The 20,167-nt window shown below is 40.8% G+C and overlaps 1 protein-coding gene across 5 annotated transcripts in view; it reads left to right on the forward strand.

Moving 5' to 3' along the window:
* Window positions 1–4,091, forward strand: part of NTF3 (neurotrophin 3) — a 186,684-nt gene extending 182,593 nt beyond the window's left edge. For 4 of the 5 annotated variants that reach the window (XM_061637901.1, XM_061637902.1, XM_061637904.1 and 1 more), the window contains one exon: window positions 2,514–4,091. In XM_061637901.1, the coding sequence (XP_061493885.1) occupies window positions 2,535–3,311 (777 nt within the window). In that variant the 5' untranslated portion in view covers window positions 2,514–2,534 and the 3' untranslated portion in view covers window positions 3,312–4,091. The remainder of the gene's footprint in view (window positions 1–2,513) is intronic. The other variant, XM_061637900.1, reaches the window with a different exon arrangement.
* The last annotated feature ends 16,076 nt before the right edge of the window (window positions 4,092–20,167 follow it).

Raw genomic sequence — 20,167 nt, forward strand, 5'->3', positions numbered from 1 at the left:
TGTGAGAAAGTATCCCATCCTTCAGTTGAAAAGACTGTGAAGAGGAAAAAATTGGCCTTGGATCCTCTGAGAGCCAGTGTGGTGTACTGGTTAAGGTGTTAGACTATGACCTGGGAGACCAGGGTTCGAATCCCCACCTAGCCCAGAGAGCTTCAGCTATGGGGCAGTATATAAATGTAATAAATAAATAAATAGCAATGAAGCTCACTGGGTGACCTTGGGCCAGTCACTGCCTCTCAGCCTCATGAAAACCTATTCATAGGGTTGCCTTAAGTTGGAATCGGCTTGAAGGCAGTACATTTTGGATCCTCGAGCACAAATCTCCACCATTGCTTCAAGCCCAAAAGGGTAAATACACCTTTCCCTTTCACCCCCAAAGCTACCAATGGTACAACTCCTCTGTTCTACCTTGGGGGCACCTTTGGATTTGGCTCCATGAAAGACAACAGAGGGAACAGCTGCCTCTATAGATGCCCCTCTGCTTCAGGCAGATTCCTCCTGCCTATACTCTCTTCCTGCTGCACAAGTGGCCATACTTGGTTTTGGTTCTATGTAGCCAATTCTTGGGGGGGGGGGGATAAATGTCTTCATCTTCCTACGCACCTTCCTGATTGATCGGGAGTGGGATTCAATGGCTGTTCCAAAGCTCCTCCTTATCTACAAAAAAAGCATGTGTTCCATACCTTTAAAAGTTGAAAATCAATTTTAAAATCATAGCAGTGTATTTAATTTATAGTAAAAGGGGGATATGGGAATTAATGCCACCCCCGAAAAAGATGCAGAATTAGGGATGGGGAGAAATTTGGTTCAGTTTGCATTTTAATTTGCACTTCCTGAGACAATATACACACTGAATCACAGCTATCCTTCAACATTTGCACTTCTCCAAATTTTGCAACATAGTTCTCCAACCAGAAATTGCACAAAAATGCATATATTAGGGGGAAATGTGTGTTAAAGGGCATATATTAATGAAAATAATTCATAGACATGCATTATAATAGGGAGAATTTCTTGCAAAAAATATGTATATTAGGAAAAATGCGCAGTGATGAATTTTTGTGAGGACCTTTTTTTTAAAAAAGCAATCTGATGAGAAAATAATGGAAAACTGAAACTAATACTGGAACATTGCGGCTCCTGTTGGGAGGAAGGGCGGGATATAAATAAAATAATTAATAAATAAATAATAATAAATAAACATTAAGAGAAACTGAAACAAACAGATTTAACCATCCCTAACTGCAGCCTCGGTTTTCTAAGAGGTGGGATTTTTTCCTATGGAGGACCATCCATTTTCCCCACCGGTGGTTTTGAAGCAGTGGAGTTGAGGAGCAGTTTTACTACTACCAAAGCCTAGTCAATTGACCTTTCCACAATGTTGATACTACTTTGGCTATCTGATGGTCCTTCTGCTGGAAGGAGGCTCCTCTGAACCAGTTTAGTAACAAAATACAGCAGAGTGCAGCAGTTAGACTATTTTCATTCTACCATCTATATTGGTCATGCTGGCAGTTCTGTTTTAACCACACCTCCCTCCCTCCCTTGTGGGAGCTAAGTTACCATTTTACAAACAGCTTGCTCTAACATGATTGCTGCTCCTTCAGTTCAGTGACCTGCTGTTAGAAATGTCTTATTTTCTCCACAGACTTGTTTTTACAGAACAGCAAGAAATTATCATTTAAGTGTAAGGAAAATGCAGTCTAGACTTAGGTGAACTCATTTCATAACAAAATATGAGAATGGGGAAAACACATTTCTTGACCATAAAAGGGCAGCCTAGACATTGAGTGTTTTTTATCTCTCTTCCATTACATAGTAGGGAGTTGTTGCTAACTTGTCAGGAGATGCATGATGCAAAAGCTAACACATTAAGGCTGAAATCCTAAATACATTTGCTAGGCATAAGATCCTTTGAGCTCAGTATGACTTACATCTGAGTAATCATGCTTAAGGTTACATTATTACTATACTATAATATACACTTTTGTGGGCTAGTGTACACATACATATACCATACACATACGCTGGAACCAGAAGCAGTGATTTCACAACAAACATTTCTGCGTGAGACTCAGCTGCTGCTGCTTGTAGCAGACAATATGATCTTAGACATCTAAGACAGCTTCATTTATTTTCATAGCTCAATGGCAAGCACATGATTTGCATGCAGAAAGCCCAGTTTCAGTTCCTGGCATCTCTGTCTACAGGGATCCTAGGTAGCAGAGCTGGCAAATATTTTCCCTGCCCTAAGAACCTGAAGATCCACTGCCAGCCACAGTAGAAAATATTGAGCTTGATTGGCCAGTTGTTTGATTTAATATAAGGTAGCTTCATATAACCATATCAAGTTGAAAAACCCCTTGGGTGCATATATTGCTCACATATTTTGTAAAATGCTGTATCTGCAAAATATTTAAAAGAAAATATTTTAAAGAAAAAAGACAGAACAAATCAGTTGATTATGTAAGCTCATTTGCTTGTCTCTAAGTTGACTCTCACTTCTTTTTCAGATCTTACACGTGAACAAGGTGATGTCCATTTTGTTTTATGCAATATTTCTTGCTCATCTCCGTGGCATCCAGTCTACCAATATGGATCAAGGGAGCTTAACAGAAGATTCAATAAGTTCTCTCATTATGAAACTTATTCAAGCAGACATCTTAAAAAACAAGATATCCAAACAAATGACAGATATTAAGGATAGTGTTCAAGACACAATTAAGAACATGGAGACTGCTGAGCCTGATATGGATGACAATGAAAGTGTGAAATTGGATTTCCAGCCAGTTATCACAATGGATACAGAACTACTAAAACAACAGAAACGCTACATCTCTCCCAGGGTCCTCTTGAGTGACAATACCCCATTGGAGCCCCCACCTTTGTATCTAATGGAGGATTACATTGGCAGTTCTGTGATGGCGAATCAAACTTCTCGGCGGAAGAGGTTTGCTGAAAACAAGAGTCACCGTGGAGAGTATTCAGTGTGTGACAGTGAAAGCCGATGGGTCACAGACAAATCTTCAGCTGTTGACATTAGGGGCCACCAGGTAGCTGTGCTGGGAGAAATCAAAATGGGACCTTCCCCAGTCAAACAATATTTTTATGAAACCAGGTGTAAACAAGCCAAACCGGCTAAAAGTGGCTGTCGTGGTATAGATGATAAGCATTGGAACTCCCAATGTAAAACCTCCCAAACATTTGTACGAGCGTTGACTTCAGAAAACAATAAACTTGTAGCCTGGCGATGGATAAGAATAGACACTTCTTGTGTGTGTGCATTATCCAGAAAAATTGGACGAACATAGGTCTGTTTCTTTCTGTCATATAAATTATTACGTCTAAATTATATGATATGCATGTAGCATATAAATATTTCTATTGTTTTATATAAGTTGTCCTTATTTATTAAACTCCAGCAAGCTACTATGTGTGTGTGTGCGTGTGCGTGTGGACAGACACGCTCACACATACATCAGTGAAAAAGTAAAGTATTGATATCTACAATTGGCATCAGGTTTCATTACTGCTTGTGACTTCTGCTCTTCCTCATCTTTCCAAAAAAGCCTGCAAAGTCTTTGTGTAACATCAGTATTTTTCATTTGGTACTGTCAATCCACTGATGTTCATTGAGTAAACCAGTTAAATGAAGTTGGATCCAGTTGCTGAGACGTCTGTACCTGCTTTTCCATTCCTTGATCAGTGTGTGTGTGTGTGTGTGTGTTGTAACCCTTCATCCCAGAAACAAAATGAAGCAACGCAGCCTATAGCTAGTATTATAATTCCAGCAACTGACTAATAATATGCATTTTCTGTGTATTGTGCCAGCTTTACCATTAGAGTTACCATTTATTTTTTCCCCTGTACTGGTGTTCCAGACCCACTGCTAGTAAGCCTGCAATTTAAGCTTAGGTTTTATTGTTTAAAATACATTTGTTTTGTAACTTTTAATGCTGCCAATTTATTTTTAGAAGGGTAGGAAAAAACCTAAGATATTTGTAATAGACTCTAGCCAAAGCCAAGAATCAAATCTAAGTGGAACATTAATATAATATATAAAAGATGGAATTCCTCAAAATAAGCACTTTTTTAAAAAACAAAATGAGCTGTCTTCTTCCCTTTTGGAATAATATGTTTTGTTCCTGATCTTTCATTGCATTTATTTATTCCTGGGTACAGTAGAGGAAAATCCTGCTCAGATTTTAGTTGTTCCAGTATTCAAATGCAGAAGACTATATATTTTTTGAATAAACATCAAAGCCAGGTTAATTCAAAACTGTTTAAATGGTTCTGGACAACTTTTAATGGAGAAAGACATCTTGAAAATTGATGGAAACCCTTTTTGTGTTGAACAAGCACTGCAAGTCCTCCAATATTCAATGCAATTCACCTTTAGTTGTGCACAGCTAATCATACAGAATAGCTAGTAGATCCAAATGTGTTGTCAGCATCCACATTCACTGTACATGATCCTGATTATGGTGGCAGGTCTTTCTTGCTGCATATATATGTGGTTGGACCTCCCACATTTCCTTCCATTCTCTTTTCAACACAGTTCCCTGGTCAGCTACCTGAGTGTTTTAGTTTGTTTTTAATTGTAGCCGTATTGGTTTTATGATAATTCGGGAATAAGAATCTGAACTAAGAAACAGGTGCTTGTAATTAGTCATTTCTATTTATTATTTATACATGAATTTCTGTAGCTTTAAATTAAGAAAAAAATCTCAAAAGATTTTCTACACTTGGGGCAGATTCCCAGTTCTACACACACCCTAGGAGGAATTACTCTTTACTTTTTCTGGAAGTGACATCTGTCTTGGTGTGCCCAACCTGTCTTCACTGGGGGCCTAGCTGGCTCCTGGCAGAGGGGGGGCACTGCTTTGACTCCCTCCAAAGTTCCTCACCCCTTCGTCTTGCTTCTTTTTCCATGGGTTGCCTTATAGCCTCAACACCCCCCTTTTGCAAAATGCCTGGCTCATCTCTTCTCTTGGCAAGCGGCTTCCCTCCCTCTGTTGTGTGTTTTTGCACAGCAGTGCTATTTGTTTGTCTGCTGGTGCTGCGGTGGCTCTTCCCTTGGCCCCAAAAGGAGATCAGGTGTCCCAGCTTTTCATAGCTATGACGAGAAAGGAAGGGCCGGTCAGGGACTTGACTTTACATAAAATGCTCTGGCTGTGTGCAGCAGGAACAGGAGCCAGAGAACAGAGTGAGTGTGCTCGGCTCAGCCTGCCTGACTCACTCATGCTCCCAGCTTAGAACCTGCCTATGTGCTTTCAAAATATCGCATCAACTGGCCATCTCTGTCAAAAGGAAAGGGTGGGGGCAGAAAGAAAAGGAGGAAAGAAAACACCCAAAACCAAGTGCAGAAAGGTAGGTCAGGTAAGTCTCACAGAAGTCTCATCTGAGGGCAGATCCCCAACTTGCTCAGTGGATCCAGTCTAAACAGGACTGACTGCCAATTAAAGGGTTAATACTACAGGTTAGTACAGGTAGAATTAACCCTTTTAATGTTCCTTTCCCCTTCCTCCCGCTCATCTTATTTGCAACCTTCCTTTCTCTCTCTCTCTCTCTCACACACACACACTTAAACAGAAGCAGACGTTAGAGCAAACAGATTCAGATTCAGGACGGAACTGCATTCCAGTTGGATGGAATGCAATAGGATCGAGACCAACAAGCAGCTCCCAACCCTAATGCAAATAGAGGACCAGGAAAAGATGTCATTATGCTGCTTTGCATGACTTGATGCTCTTTCTCCTCATAATACTCATATTATATGAGAAAGAAAATATGAATGTTAACCCACTACTAATAAGGAGTTCATACAATCATAGAGTTGAAAGGTCAAGTCCAATACCCTGCTCAATGCAGGAATCCAACTTAAAGCATACCAGACAAGTGGTGGAGAGCCCACCACCTCCCTAGGGAATTGGTTCCATTGTCATACCATTCTAACAGTTAGGAAGTTTTTCCTGATGTTCAGTTGAAATCTGGCTTCCTGTAAATTGAGCCCGTTATTCTGTGTCCTGCACTCTGGGACAATCAATAAGAGATCCCGGCCCTCCTCTGTGTCGCAACCTTCAAGTACTTGAACAGTGCTATCATATCTCTTCTTCTCCAGGCTAAACATGCCCAGTTCTTTCAGTCTCTGACCACACCATACTTGAATTCTTGATTTTAACAGAAGCAAAAGCTGAGAGTAGCCATACGCGCACCCTGGACTTCAGGAAAGCTGATTTTAATAAACTCACAACAATTATAAGTAAGGTCTGATGGCAAGCAACCCTAATGAGAAAAGGAGTCCAAGATGGGTGGGAGTTTCTAAAAAAGGAAATTCTAAAAGCACAATGGCAAGCAATTCCAACAAGGAAAAAAGGAGGGGAAACAGCAGAAGAAGCCAATGTGACTTCACAAAAACCTTAGAGATGACCTGAAAACAAAAAAGGACATACAGGAAGTGGAAAGAAGGCCAGGCCACAAAGGAAGAGTACAGGCAGGTATCACGGAATTGCAGGGATGGTGTCAGGAAGGCTAAAGGTGAGAATGAGCTGAGGTTAGCGAGAGATGCTAAAAGCAAAAAAAAAAAAACTTTCTTCAGGTATGTCCATAATAAAAGACAGAGAAAAGAAATGGTGGCACAGCTACTCAGTGAGGATGGCAAAATGATAACAGATGACAAAGAAAAGGCAGAAGTGCTGAATTCCTGCTGTGGCTCAGTCTTCTCCCAAAAAAGGGTCTATGACCGTCCCTTTAAACATGAAGTGGAAGAGGCAGGCTTGGAGCTTGACATTGATAGACAAATGGTCAAGGAATACCTAATTACTTTGAACGAATTCAAATCGGCAGGGCCCAATAAACTGCATCTGAAGGAACTGGCTGAAGAACTATCAGAACCTCTGTCTATTATCTTTGCAAAATCATGGAGGACTGGTGAAGTGCCAGATGACTGGAGGAGAGCTAATGTTATCCCTATCTTCAAAGAAGGCAAAAAGAGGAACCGGGAAACTACAGACCAGTCAGCCTACATCAATCCCTGGAAAAACTCTGGAGCAGATTATAAAACAGTCAATCTGTAAGCACCTTGAAAACAATGCAGTGATTACTAGGAGCCAACATGGATTTATGAAGAACTAATCTTATCTCATTTTTTGATTGGGTAACCTCCTTTGTAGACTGTGGGAAAGCTGTGGACATAATATATCTCGACTTCAGCAAGGCTTTTGACAAAGTGCCGCATGATATTCTGATTAGCAAGCTAGCTAAATGTGGACTGGATGGAACAACTATCAGGTGGATCCACAGTTGGCTCCTGAATCGTACTCAAAGATGGTTCCTACTCAAACTGAGCAGAGGTAACGAGTGGGGTACCACAGGGCTCAGTCCTGGGCCCAGTGCTCTTTAACATTTTTATTAATGACTTGGATGAGGAAGTACAGAGCATGCTTATCAAATCTGCAGATGATACAAAATTGGGGGGCATAGCTAATACAGTGGAAGACAGAAAGAAAATTCAAAGTGACCTTGATAGGCTGGAGCATTGGGCTGTAACCAACAGAATGAAATTAACAGGGATAAATGCAAAGTTTTACACTTAGGAAAAAGAAACCAAATGCACAGTTATAAGATGGGGGATACTTGGCTCAGCAGTATGACATGTGAGAAGGATCTTGGAATTGTCGTTGATCACAAGCTGACTATGAGTCAATAGTGCAATGTGGCTGCAAAAAAGGCAAACGCTATATTAGGCTGCATTAACAGAAGTATAGTTTCCAAATCGTGTGAAGTATTAGTTCCCCTCTATTCAGCACTGGTTAGGCCTCATCTTGAATACTGCTTCCAGTTCTGGTCTCCGCACTTCAAGAAGGATGCAGACAAACTGGAACAGATTCAGAGGAGGGCAACAAAGATGATCAGGGGACTGGAAACCAAGTCCTATGAGGAGAGACTGAAAGAACCAGGCAGGTTTAGCCTGGAGAAGAGAAGACTGAGGGGAGATATGATAACATTCTTCAAGTACATGAAAGGTTGTCACACAGAGGAGGGCTGGGATCCCTTGTTGATCGTCCCAGAGTGCAGGACTCGGAATAATGGGCTCAAGTTGCAGGAAGCCAGATTTCAACTGAACATCGGGAAAAACTTCCTAACTTAAAATGGAATGACAATGGAACCAATTACCTAGAGAGGTAGTGGGCTCTCCGACACTGGAGGCATTCAAGAGGAAGCTGGACAGCCATCTGTCGGGAATGCTTTGGTTTGGATTCCTGCATTGAGCAGGGGGTTGAATTCGATGGCCTTATAGGCCCCTTCCAACTCTACTATTCTATGATTATGAGAAGAAGCAGTTCTTCATCTATGTTTTCTGGATGCCATTTTGAATTAAGATTGTTGACTGAACCTTTCAAAACGATTTTAACTACTGATCTCAAAACTGCTGATATTTTTAGTGTCTTAGAATTGCCAAGCAATGCTGGTACGATGTTGCTCATATTACATAATTTACCATTTTCATAATTGCAGCCTGGAGCCCAAATAGGGCCTGATACTATCAGGCAATGGTAGTAGGGATGGCTCAGCCCAACTTCTGAAGCACCCTCCCATCTTTTGCCCTAGCTGGATGGAACAGCAGGGCTACCTATAAAGTGTTGGTGCTGCTACTCCATTAAGCCTTGATGCTGTCTAACCAGGATTTGTATTAAGTGTCAAGAAATGACATAGGCCATATGCATAGTCTCTGAATATTGGAGTGTGGTATATATTGCAGTGGAGTGTAGAAATGAATCTTGTAATAATAATAAATTAATAATAATAATAATAATAAATTTTATTTCTAGGCCGCCTATCTGGCCGCACAAGCGGCCACTCTAGGCGGCGTACAATATCAAGTAAAATACAACATACGAACTACATAAAAACCCAAGAACTACAATATAAAACGAAACCGAACCCACCCATAGCTAAAACCAATAAAATTAGGCTACCCCAGGGATCTTGTAGGCCTGCCTGAATAGCCAGGTTTTCAAGGCTTGGCGAAAACTTGGCAGGGCGGGGGCATGGCGAAGATCATAAGGGAGAGAGTTCCAGAGGGTGGGGGCCACGATTGAAAATGCCCTCTCTCTGGTCCGCACCAGTCTAGCTGTTTTAACTGGTGGGACCGAGAGAAGGTCTTGAGTGGCTGATCTCGTCAGGCGGCATATTTGTTGATGCTGGAGGCGTTCCTTCAGATAAGCTGGGCTGAGACCGTATAGGGCTTTAAAGGTTAGTACCAACACCTTGAATTGGGCCCGGTAAACAACTGGTAACCAGTAAGATTGGTAGTTGAAAGAATAAAGAAATAGGAAAATTAAATAATTCTGACTACAGGTACACATGTGGCTATTATTGAGTCATGAGACTTACACTCATGGATACTATCCCTGACTGACTAGAAAAGACGAGAAAGGGAGGAAGTAAAGTCTGAGGAAAAATAAACAAGTAATGAATCAGTGAGGGAAGAATGTGAATCCATCTTCCAGTCAATAGAACATGTCTAACATCTCACAAACTTCCATTTCAAAACAGCAAATTAAAAATTGGCAAAACATTATGAAAAACTGTAATAGACACAATAGTGTACATTCTTCTCTCTCCCCCCCAAAAAAAGTTAGTGAAACTGAGAATATTTCATGCTGACAAGAGTGAAAGGCAACCGGCAGGTAATTTGCAAGCAGTGTCCTGGGCCAGAAATGATAGTGGGTAGGATCAGACGTACTTCACACTCTTTCTCTGCCAACTCTCATCTCCTTGCTGGGTAATCCTTCCTCAGTTGGTTAAATCTTCCCTCTCCTGTGATTGTGATTCCCACTTTCTTTAGCTTAATAGCAACAGGGTGGTGATGCAATTTCCATCAGAATCATGGGAGGTTTAAAGAAAGGCATTCAAGAGGCAGCTGGACAGCCATCTGTTGGGAATGCTTTGATTTGGATTCCTGCATCGAGCAGGGGGTTGGACTCGATGGCCTTGTAGGCCCCTTCCAACTCTACTAGTCTATGGTTCTATGAAAGATTTAAAACTTTCCATGCAAGCTCACTTGTGCTGCTCTGCTAACTGAGGAACAGGTGAGAATGCTGGACTGCAGACAAATATTAATTGTATCTAGGGCCACCCTCTTCCTGCTCTCTGCTGATCAATGGGATGACATTTTGTGGGCCATGTAAGTGGGCCAGAAGCAGCGGAGGGGGCACTGATTCAATAATCTGCATATTACCTGGAGAATATACAAAATGCAATTGAGATGTGTACATTCCCAAAGGCCTGTTGGAGTTTTATGCATATTGGCTGCAGAATGTACAAAATTCAGTCAAGATATGCACACTCCCCTAGGCCTGTTGGGGATTATGCATCATGGCTGAAAAATGTATAGAATTCAGACAATATAGGCACATTCCCCAAGATTTGTTAGAGATTATGTGTATTGACTGGGAAATGTGCACAATTCCCTCTTTCTGGAAGGATAACACGCACGTTCTCCATGAAGCCTGGTGAATGTGCACAATAGCCCATTATTTATGCACATTAACTGTTCTACTTAAATTCTCCTTCATTAGTGTTTTATTTTCTATGCCCAGCTATTTTTTAAAAAAAGTTGTGCTATGCATTTAGAAAATGTATGAAAATGCTCTAGAGAGTGTTTGGAAAATCACATGAATTTATTTTATCACTGCCAAAGGAATTATGCTGCTTCACCATGAAAAAGCCTACTAGATTCTATTCTCCATTTATGTGTGTGTGAGAGAGGGAGGCAGGGAGAGAGAATCGATGCCCATGTGCTCAAAACCACTCCAGCTACTTCAGTAGTTTTAAGAAATCCATTTCCCTGGCTACTACTTTTCTGGGTTCCTTCTTATTTGCGCTCACCATCCTCTGCCTAGCTGCCATTTAATTAAATTAGTTTTGGTGGCCCAAATGATGTTATTTACAAGCATCTATGGCAGCAGTGCCCAACTGTTTTTTTTCATACTTGCCAAAATTGTGGCAAAAGTGTCAACATTTTCACTACATGACCAAAAAAATTAACTTTGTTTTTGAGGGTAGAAAAATATACAACAATGCTTTGAATTATTAATTGATAGAATTAATGACATATCTTTTCATTAAGTAGTACAGGGAAATCAGGCATAAAATCAGAGATGTAGTTAGTCTATCTCAACTCTGCCTCCTAATTTTCATCCAGTATCTGTGACCTATATTTTGATTTCACCACTACTACAGAAAAAATTGATCCACAGAAAAAGTTGAGCCAAGATGAACCAAAAATTGAAGCTAGTGTTTGAATAACTATTTATAACCACGAACTCATTTTGATTTAAAATATGGGTCAGCATTGTGTAACAATTGAATCATCTTTCAAATGTTGAGTGCTTTGAAGTAAAATCACATCTCAAAAAGGTGCCTCTTCAAAGAAAGAAGCCTCAGAAGTTCTTGAGAAAATTGAGAATTGTAGGTGTTCAAGTGAAATGGCTCTTGCATGAATTCAAAAACAGTTGTGTACTTTTCAAAATCAGAAAAGCGATTAGGACTCAAGGACAAATCTGTCATTATTAAGTGGAAGGTAGACACTTTTTTGAACTGGTACATGTGTAATATAATTTTATTAAATTTTTGATTAAAAATAGGCATGTAAAAGTAAAACACCAATTTGCTACAGATCAGCAATCATTTTGCCACATGTGGTGAGTGACGACTGTGTTGGACACTCAGGATGCATGGCATCATCATGTCATATACTTCACTAACAAAATAACATTGATTGCTGGAACCAATAAGGTTAAACAACAGTGTAAGCCAAGCAGATATGCCAAGGGAGGTAAAGAAGGAAATGGAGGTGAGAAACAACACAAATTGTTATAAGCACCCCAATTCACCAAAGACAGGAGGCACTTTTCGACACAGGAAATTGGTTTTCTTTGAAGTTCTATTTATATCTTGACCTTTCAGCCCTGTTATTTATATTTTGACCTTTTAGCAAATGTATTTTTAATAACAGCCTGAAATATGTAGAACAATCCATTTTTTTATTAGAAACATTTTGGAGCAAAATAAAATCAATGGGATCCTGTGCTCGTTATGCTCATTTTGCGAATGTAATTCATCATGGATGTGGCAGTGGGAGCAAAAGAGCACGGGAATCAGCCCTAGAGCTTGAGAATGAGAAGGAAAGGGTAAAGAGCTAGTTAGGATGGAATTTGTTTTCTGAAATACTTTGCCTGTATTTGGTTACTGCAGATGGCAGGATGATGAAGCAAGTTCAAATGCCTGTAAAATAGTAAACAAGCACACAGGGTTTTTAAAAAGTCTTATGAGAACTGGTCATTCTGTATACATACTGTTCTAAGCCTTGTGCTCTTAAGTAGTTAATCCCTTTTAAGTAGGGTGGTAAACATCAGTCATCTTAATAGTAAGAGTAATCGGCTTCAGCTTTAGTTGATTTAGTGAGGGTCACTGTCTTATTCATTATCTCAAAAATTCATAATCTATGTTTGACCAACACTCTGAACAGCTGACCTGCACAAGCCGAGAACTAATAGATGGCTCCTTTTAAAAGAAAAACAAAAAGGCTAAACTAAGTTTTCTTTCCCCTTGATAATCTGCTCTTGGCACTATTACACTGAATGGTTGACGTAAATTCAGCCATCCAAATTCAATCATTGCTCCCATCATCAGGGCTCTGGGCCCAGAAGTTACTTTTTCTTAGGATGCACAAGAAAAAAAGGGCAGGAAGTAGGATCTATTACATTCTCTGCAAACCTGCCCCCATGTGCTAGGGCAGGGGGAAGGGTGGATCATGCCCCAAAATCAAATTTTATCAATTAGTAAAAGCAGATAATTAAATCAATACAAAAACCTCTAGTCAGCTGACAGTCCTACTTTTTAAGTGGTGATTTTTGCAAAAAGAAAGAAAGTTATGTTCATTTTGCCTTCATCTTTTTCTAGTTGCTACTGCCAATATAAAGTCGCAGTTCGTATTAATTCATGTACATATGTTTAAAATTAGGCCTTGCCATAGTTTCTAGGTCCCTGACTGATTTTTATTCTTTTTTACTAATCTGGGGGTCATATTTTCTTCACTGTTTACAGTCCAATCCTATATCTCAGAAGCATACTCAGAAGTAAACCTTATTACATTCAGTGGGACTTGTCCCAGATACATGTAGGTAGGATTGCAGCCTTAGAGAACCATTACCCTTTGGTAAGGCAACCCCACTGGAGTTCAAAGTACTTCATAGTACTTCATCTTAATATTGTAAAGTATTATAACTATATTGTAGCTGGGGAGGTAAAGAGTAGCAGCTTGCCTAAGAACATCCAGTAAACTTACGGTTGAGCTGAGGTTTCATTTGGTCTTCAAGACCATCGCTTATGTTCTTAACAGTGTGCTTTTTAACCACCCCAAAATTGTAAAGGCTGCTCTTGCAAGGAACTCATTACAGCTAACCTGATCTGGCAGTATTTGGAAGTACTAGTAACTTCTAAATAAGCTACAATGCCTGCAGATTTCCTCCTGTTTGGTCAAAAGTTTTTTTAAAATGGTATAGATGATTCCTTAAAAAAGAAACCTTAAAAGGTGTCTAGGAAAAAAACCTCTGGCCTTATGTTTCTTTGGCAGGCTGTATCTCCTCAGGAGGGATTACTGTTCTGGCATATCTCATCCAGTTCTGTCAAAAAGAAAAGATATAGCTATTTTAAAATGTCCTCATAATCATGAATGGGGAGGCACGAAGCTTCAATTTTCCCAAATCAGAATTCAAATTCACTTTTTTTCGGAGATACTGAATGGGGATCTGAACAGAATCTTGTGGTCGGAGCACACCCCTAATTAAATTCCCTTAAGTGTTTGTCTCCAGATGTGTTCATATTTTGCTGTTGACACCTAAAACTGTTCCCCACCCCCATCTCTGTCTTCAAAAAATCTTGCTAGTCTTCCTGAGACTCTTTTGGCTTCCTTTGCTATTCCTCAGGTGTTTCTCCTCAGAAGCAACTCCACCCCCCAATATTCAAGCTAAATTTCACTTTAGGTAAAAATTCCACGGCAACATGGCACATACCACGAATAGGCTGCAGACACAACAAACACTGTGTTGTGAATGTTCCATAGAAATTTTTTTGATGCCAAGGAATTTCCAGTATTTAATGGAGGAAAAGAGAGGAATTTCAGAAATAGGAAGGAGCAACAAGAATTAAGTTAACCATAAAGATATCAATGGCTACCAGCTATGATGGTTATGGACTGGTTCACACAGAGATTTCATGCAGGTCTGGTGCTACTCACAGCCCCTTTTAATTTGCATGGTTCACTTGACATGACTGGCAATCAGCAGGAAAAATGCAGTTTCCCCCTTTCAATCCAAAGTAAAAACATGCTGTTTTAATCCAAAAAGGGAAGATAAAAACGTCTCCAGTTCTGTATCTCCAGAGCTTGTAGATGCTTTAGTATGATGCTTCCCCTCTCTAGCCCACTCCCTCCTCCTCCCTTTGTTCATGTCATTTCCTGATTGGCTACTGGCTCCCGTTCTGCAAGCCTGCGTGGTCATTAGGAAGCTGCGTGTTTGATCCTTTCCCTTCAGTGTGAATGAAAAGCACCGTGTTTGCAGCCGGCTTTGAGTCCCTTATGTGGACTGTGCAAACAGAAAACCAAGGTAAAAAGCAGCGTTTTTACTACAATGTTTGGCCCCCATGTGGATAAGCCCTATGTTCCACATCCACTGTTGGAAGCAGTAAGCCTCTGAATAACAGTTGCGGGAAGTCGTACGTGAGAAGAGTGCTCTTGCACTCAGGTCCTGCTTGTGGGCTTCCCCCAAGGGGGAGGTGGGCCAGTTCCGATGTCCTGCCCTCAGAGACTGATGGGACCTGAATTGTTCCTGAATGCTCTTGCAGCGGAGAAAGCCTTGGTCTTACTATGGACTGATGAGATTATGCAGGCGGTTGACACTATTGCTCCTGAGTGTCCTCCCTAGCATTGGGGAACCCAAGTGGCTCCTTGGTATTCTGAGGAGCTTTAGGCTGTGAAGTATGAAGATTAAAGCAAAGTGGTGCAAGTCTCTCTCCAAAGCCAAGCAAAAGCTGGTTAGTGCACATAATTTTGCCTACCATATGGCAGGTGCAGGCTGCAAAAAAGGCTCATTTTGCAACTTCCGTGCATCCTCTAGTAGTCGACTGGGGGATTTATTTAATATGGTCCAGAGGTTACTGGCTTCCAACTGTGAGGGAATAATAGAATAGCAGAGTCAGAAGGGACCTATAAGATCATCGAGTCCAACCCCCTGCTCAATCTAGGAATCCAACTAAAAGCATACCCAACAGGTGGCTGTCCAGCTGCCTCTTGAATGCCTCCAGTGTTAGAGAGCCCAGCACCTCCCTAGGTAATTGGCTCCATTGGCATACTACTCTAATAGTAGGTTTTTCCTGATGTTTAGTTGGAATTTGGCTTCCTGTAATTTGAGCCCATTACTCCATGTCCTGCACGCTGTGATGACTGAGAAGAGTTCCTGGCCCTCCTCTGTGTGACAACCTTTCAAGTACTTGAAGACGGCTATCATATCTGCCCTCTTCTCAAGGCTAAACATGCCCAGTTCTTTCAATCCCTCCTCTTAGGCTTTGTTTCCAGTCCCCTAATCATTCTTATTCCCCTCCTCTGAACCTGATCCAGTTTGTCTGCCTCTTTCCTAAAGTGCAGTGTTCAGAACTGGATGCAGTACTCAAGATGAGGCTAACCAGTGCCAAATAGAGGGGAACTAGTACTTCATGCAGTTTGGAAACTATACTTCTGTTAATGCAGCCTAAAATAGCATTTGTCTTTTTTGTAGCCACATCACACTGTTGGGTCATATTCAGCTTGTGATCAAGATCCTTCCAAGATCCTTCTTGCATGTAGTATTACTGAGCCAAGTATCCCAAATCTTATAGCTGTGCACTTCGTTTCTTTTTCCTAAGTGTAGACCTTTGTACTTCCCACTGTTAAATTTCATTCTGTGGTTTTCACCCAATGCTCAAGACTATAAAGATCACTTTGAATTTTGTTTCTGTCTTCCAGGGTATTAGTTATCTCTCCCAATTTTGTATCATCTGGAGATTTGATAAGCATTCTCTGCAACTACTCATCCAAGGCAATGTTGAAGAGCACTGGGTCCAGGACCGAGCTCTGTGGTACCCCGCTCATTACCTCCCCCCAGTTTGAGAACAAACCGTTGATAAGCACTCTTTGGGTAGAATTCTGTAGCCAACTGGGGATCCGTCTGATAGATGTTCCATCTAGTCTACATTTAGCTAGCTTCCCAATCAGAATATCTAGGGGAACTTTGTCAAAAGCTTTGCTGACATAGATATATATTATGTCCACAGCATTTCCACAGTCTGTCAGGGAGTTTAAAATGTAAATGTACTGCCTTCAAGTCAATTCCGACTTATGGCGACCCTACGAATAGGGTTTTCATGAGGCTGAGAGGCAGTGACTGGCCCAAGGTCACCCAGTGAGCTTCATGGCTATGTGAGGATTCGAACCCTGGTCTCCCAGGTTGTAGTCCAACACCTTAACCACTACACCATCAAAAACTAGGTAAAATTAGTCTGGTAGGATTTGTTCTTGATAAATCCATGTTGGATTCTAGTAATCATTGCATTGTTTTCAAAGTGCTTACAGACTGACCACTTTATATTCTGCTTCAGAATTTTCCCAGGGTTTGATGTCAAGCTGACTGGTCTGTAGTTCCCAGGTTCCTCCTTTTTGCCCTTTCTGAAGATAGGGACAACATTAGCCCTCCTTAAGTCATCTGGCACTTCACCCATCCTCCATGATTTCACAAATATAATAGTGGTTCTCAGAGTTCTTTAGCCAATTCCTTCAATACTCTAGGATGCAGTTCATTGGGCCCTGGAGATTTGAACTCATTCAAAACGATTAGGTATTCCTTGATAATTTGTCTATCAATCCCAAACTGCAATCCTGCCCCTTCACATTTACCAGGAAGGTCATAGACTCTCTGTTATCATTTTGCCACCCTCATTGAGTTGCTGTACCAGCATTTCTTTTCTCTGTCTTGTGCTATGAATGTACTTGAAGAAAGCTTTTCGTAGCTTTTACCATCCCTTGCTAAGCTCAGCTCATTCTCAGCTTTAGCCTACCTTATGCCATCCCTGAAATTCCATGCTACCTGTCTGTAATCTTCCTCTGTGGTCTGGCCTTCCTTCCACTTCCTATATGTGTCTTTTTTGTTGTTTTCAGGTCATCTCTAAGCTTTTTGTGAAGGCACATTGGATTCTTCTGCTGACTTTTCCCTTTTTTCTTGTTGGAATTGTTTGCAGTTGTGCATTTAGAATTTCCTTTTTTATAAACTTTCACTCATCTTGGACTCCTTTTTCTCATTAAGGTCACTTGGCATGGAACCTTACTTATCATTGTTCTGAGTTTATTAAAATTGGGTTTCCTGGAGTCCAGGGTACACATATGGCTACTACCAGGTTTAGCTTGGCAGAATTTGTCTCCCAACAGATATTGGAGTAATTGAAGCTTCCCATTACTACTACATCATGCCTCCTAGAAACATTGGTAATTTGCTTTTCAAAAGTTTCATCCTTATGTTCTTCTTGATTTGGTGGTCGGTAGTAATAGACTCCAATCACCATGTTCCTTTTCTTCCTTGCCACATTAATTTTCATCCAGATACCATCAAAAGCCTTTATTCCCTTCTCTGAGTGGTTGCCTCTCAACTACTTCCTGGATTTCCATCACTTTACCCTAAATTCATCAAAAATATGTAATACCTGCCACATAAACATAGTAATATATTGTATTAACATCAAAAAGTGTTGAGGTAACTTGAGGACTAACTACTTTTTATTGTGGCATAAGCTTTCAGAGACTAGAAGCCACCATCGGAGGCATGAAGAGTAGCCCTTAATTGCAGGTTATATATACACTATTTTAGAGTGAAAAGAGTTGTTCACAATGGAATCAGAGTGGAAATGAAATGAAATGAAATGAAATGAAATGGGAAGCCAGACATCTGCTGAAGTGGACTTCAGTCTGTGAAAACTTATGCCATAAAAATGGGTTAATCTTTAAGGTAACACTATTGTTTGTGTTTTTGCTGCAACAAACTGAAACTGCTTCTCTGGATTTTGTATTCAATTGTCCAAATTAAATATAAGATTTTGTTTCATGTGTACAAAAAAAAAAACCAGGAGAAAATGGTTATGGCCCTGAACTGACAGTGCAATCCTATACATGAAGCAACTTTCATTGCGTTCCATGGGAATTACTCTAAAGTAAGTGGGCATAAGACCTACTAAACAGTCATGGAACTGATGTCCATAAATGCTGCTACCTCAGGCAACATTCAGTCTGAACCACATAGATGTGGAGGGAGCTTTTGCTGGACAAGCAGCAGGGATTAGCAAGTAAATTGCTAAGCAGCTCAAGCATGAAACTCAGTAAAGGTTGTGAAGGTCAGCAGTCAGAACTCTTTCATCTTTTTAAGTTGATCGGTTGAGTACTAATATTTGCAGTCTTTTTATCTGGCTGTTGTTAACAGGCTTTACCCTTCCCTGACTATGGACTTGTTAAACCTGTAATTTGGCTATGCAAGTGAAGAGTAATAGCTACCCTAACCAGTGAGTCTACTCTCAGTGAGATTTTCATGCATAAGATGTTGTGTAGATCTCTGTGTATGAAGAGGACAACTCTCTGAGCAAATTCCTCACTCAAACCTGTATTCCCACTCAGCCCAGCCAGCTGCAAGGGGTGGGCTTAGAAGTTCTTTCCGAAACACATATTCAGGGTGGGTTTACTTTATGAGATTATTAAGGCTACTGTGAAAATATTTTCTTGTACATATGTGTCTTCCTTGCCGTCACAAATAACTCTTGAGCCATCAAAATCCTTCAACACATAATTCCCCTTGCAAGTAAAAGATTGCTTGACTGAAATCAGTGGGTAACATTCTCTTCCACTAGCTCCACTCCCTCCTGCCTCAATGTAAGTTTTAGTTCAGTCCCAAGGGAGGCATATCATAACATAATTTTCAGACTTATGTGTTTCTGTCATTTTAGTGAATGTATAAAATTTGCTCCTGATAATTAAGATGTGATAAGCACAATTCTCTGTAGGTAGAGGACTGAGTTCTGCCCTGACAGGAATCCAGGCTGGTTCCAGTTGGGATGGAAGTATTTTTGGAATGGATCCAGGGCAGCCTGTTTCTTTCATCTATCACCATCCCTTTATTAAAATGTACACTTCTCAAGGCTGGGATCTTGTTGGTTGTTGCTTATACTGTTGTTATTATTATATATGTTTGAGACCATCAGTATGTATGCTGCCCCAAGGAGCTAGCATTTTTACAGATGGGTGGTGATAGTGGAAGAAAAGAGGCTAGCAATGTGACATGGGTGAACAACAGAGGAAGGAGAGGGAAGTGAGAAGGGGGCAAGAGTAAACAGGAGCAATATGTGTTGGCTTCACCTAGTCATGCTTGCGCTTAGTTATAGATTAAGACTATACTCCAATACTCCTACATACACACATACATACCATGTTGATGACTACGGATGGTAGGATGACCTTTAGAGATGCCTTTCTGCCACCCTACACTAGCGGAGAGGAATACTGCTCGTGGGGGGTCTGCTTGCTTATCCTCTAGCTATAGCAAGAGAAAAGCATGGAGGTGCTGCAGGGATGGGGTGCTGGGCTTTGGATCCACTGGATCTGAAGTTATGTGGATCACACAACAGCCCCAGTCCTTGCACCTCTCAGGTAGGCCCGCCTAGAAGTGGGGCAATAAGAAAACAGAAAGAACTGTAGGGCCACTCTTCACCCAGGCCAACTGAGATCCAAGCAGGAGTTGTATCCATTGCTCTGCTCCTCCTCAGTCCCACCTAGGATTGCTCTGTCAATTACAACGTGTCATAAAAAGGGACTGTGTGAAAGACTTAATGAAAAAGGTGGATTCTGAGAAGGGATTTGAATGAAGTAGAAGAAGTAGCAACATGCAGGCGTTATTTTATAAAGCCCCATGTACAATGAGTGCATCCACGTATTTTCCAATAGAACTTTAAGCTTGGGCTGGGAAACCTTTGGCCCTTCAGATCTGGAGGGGCTCAGATCCCTAAATTTGATTTATGAACAAACTTCTGTCTGAAG

Source organism: Rhineura floridana, chromosome 8 (genome assembly GCF_030035675.1).
Source record: "Rhineura floridana isolate rRhiFlo1 chromosome 8, rRhiFlo1.hap2, whole genome shotgun sequence".
Lineage (NCBI taxonomy): Eukaryota > Metazoa > Chordata > Lepidosauria > Squamata > Rhineuridae > Rhineura > Rhineura floridana.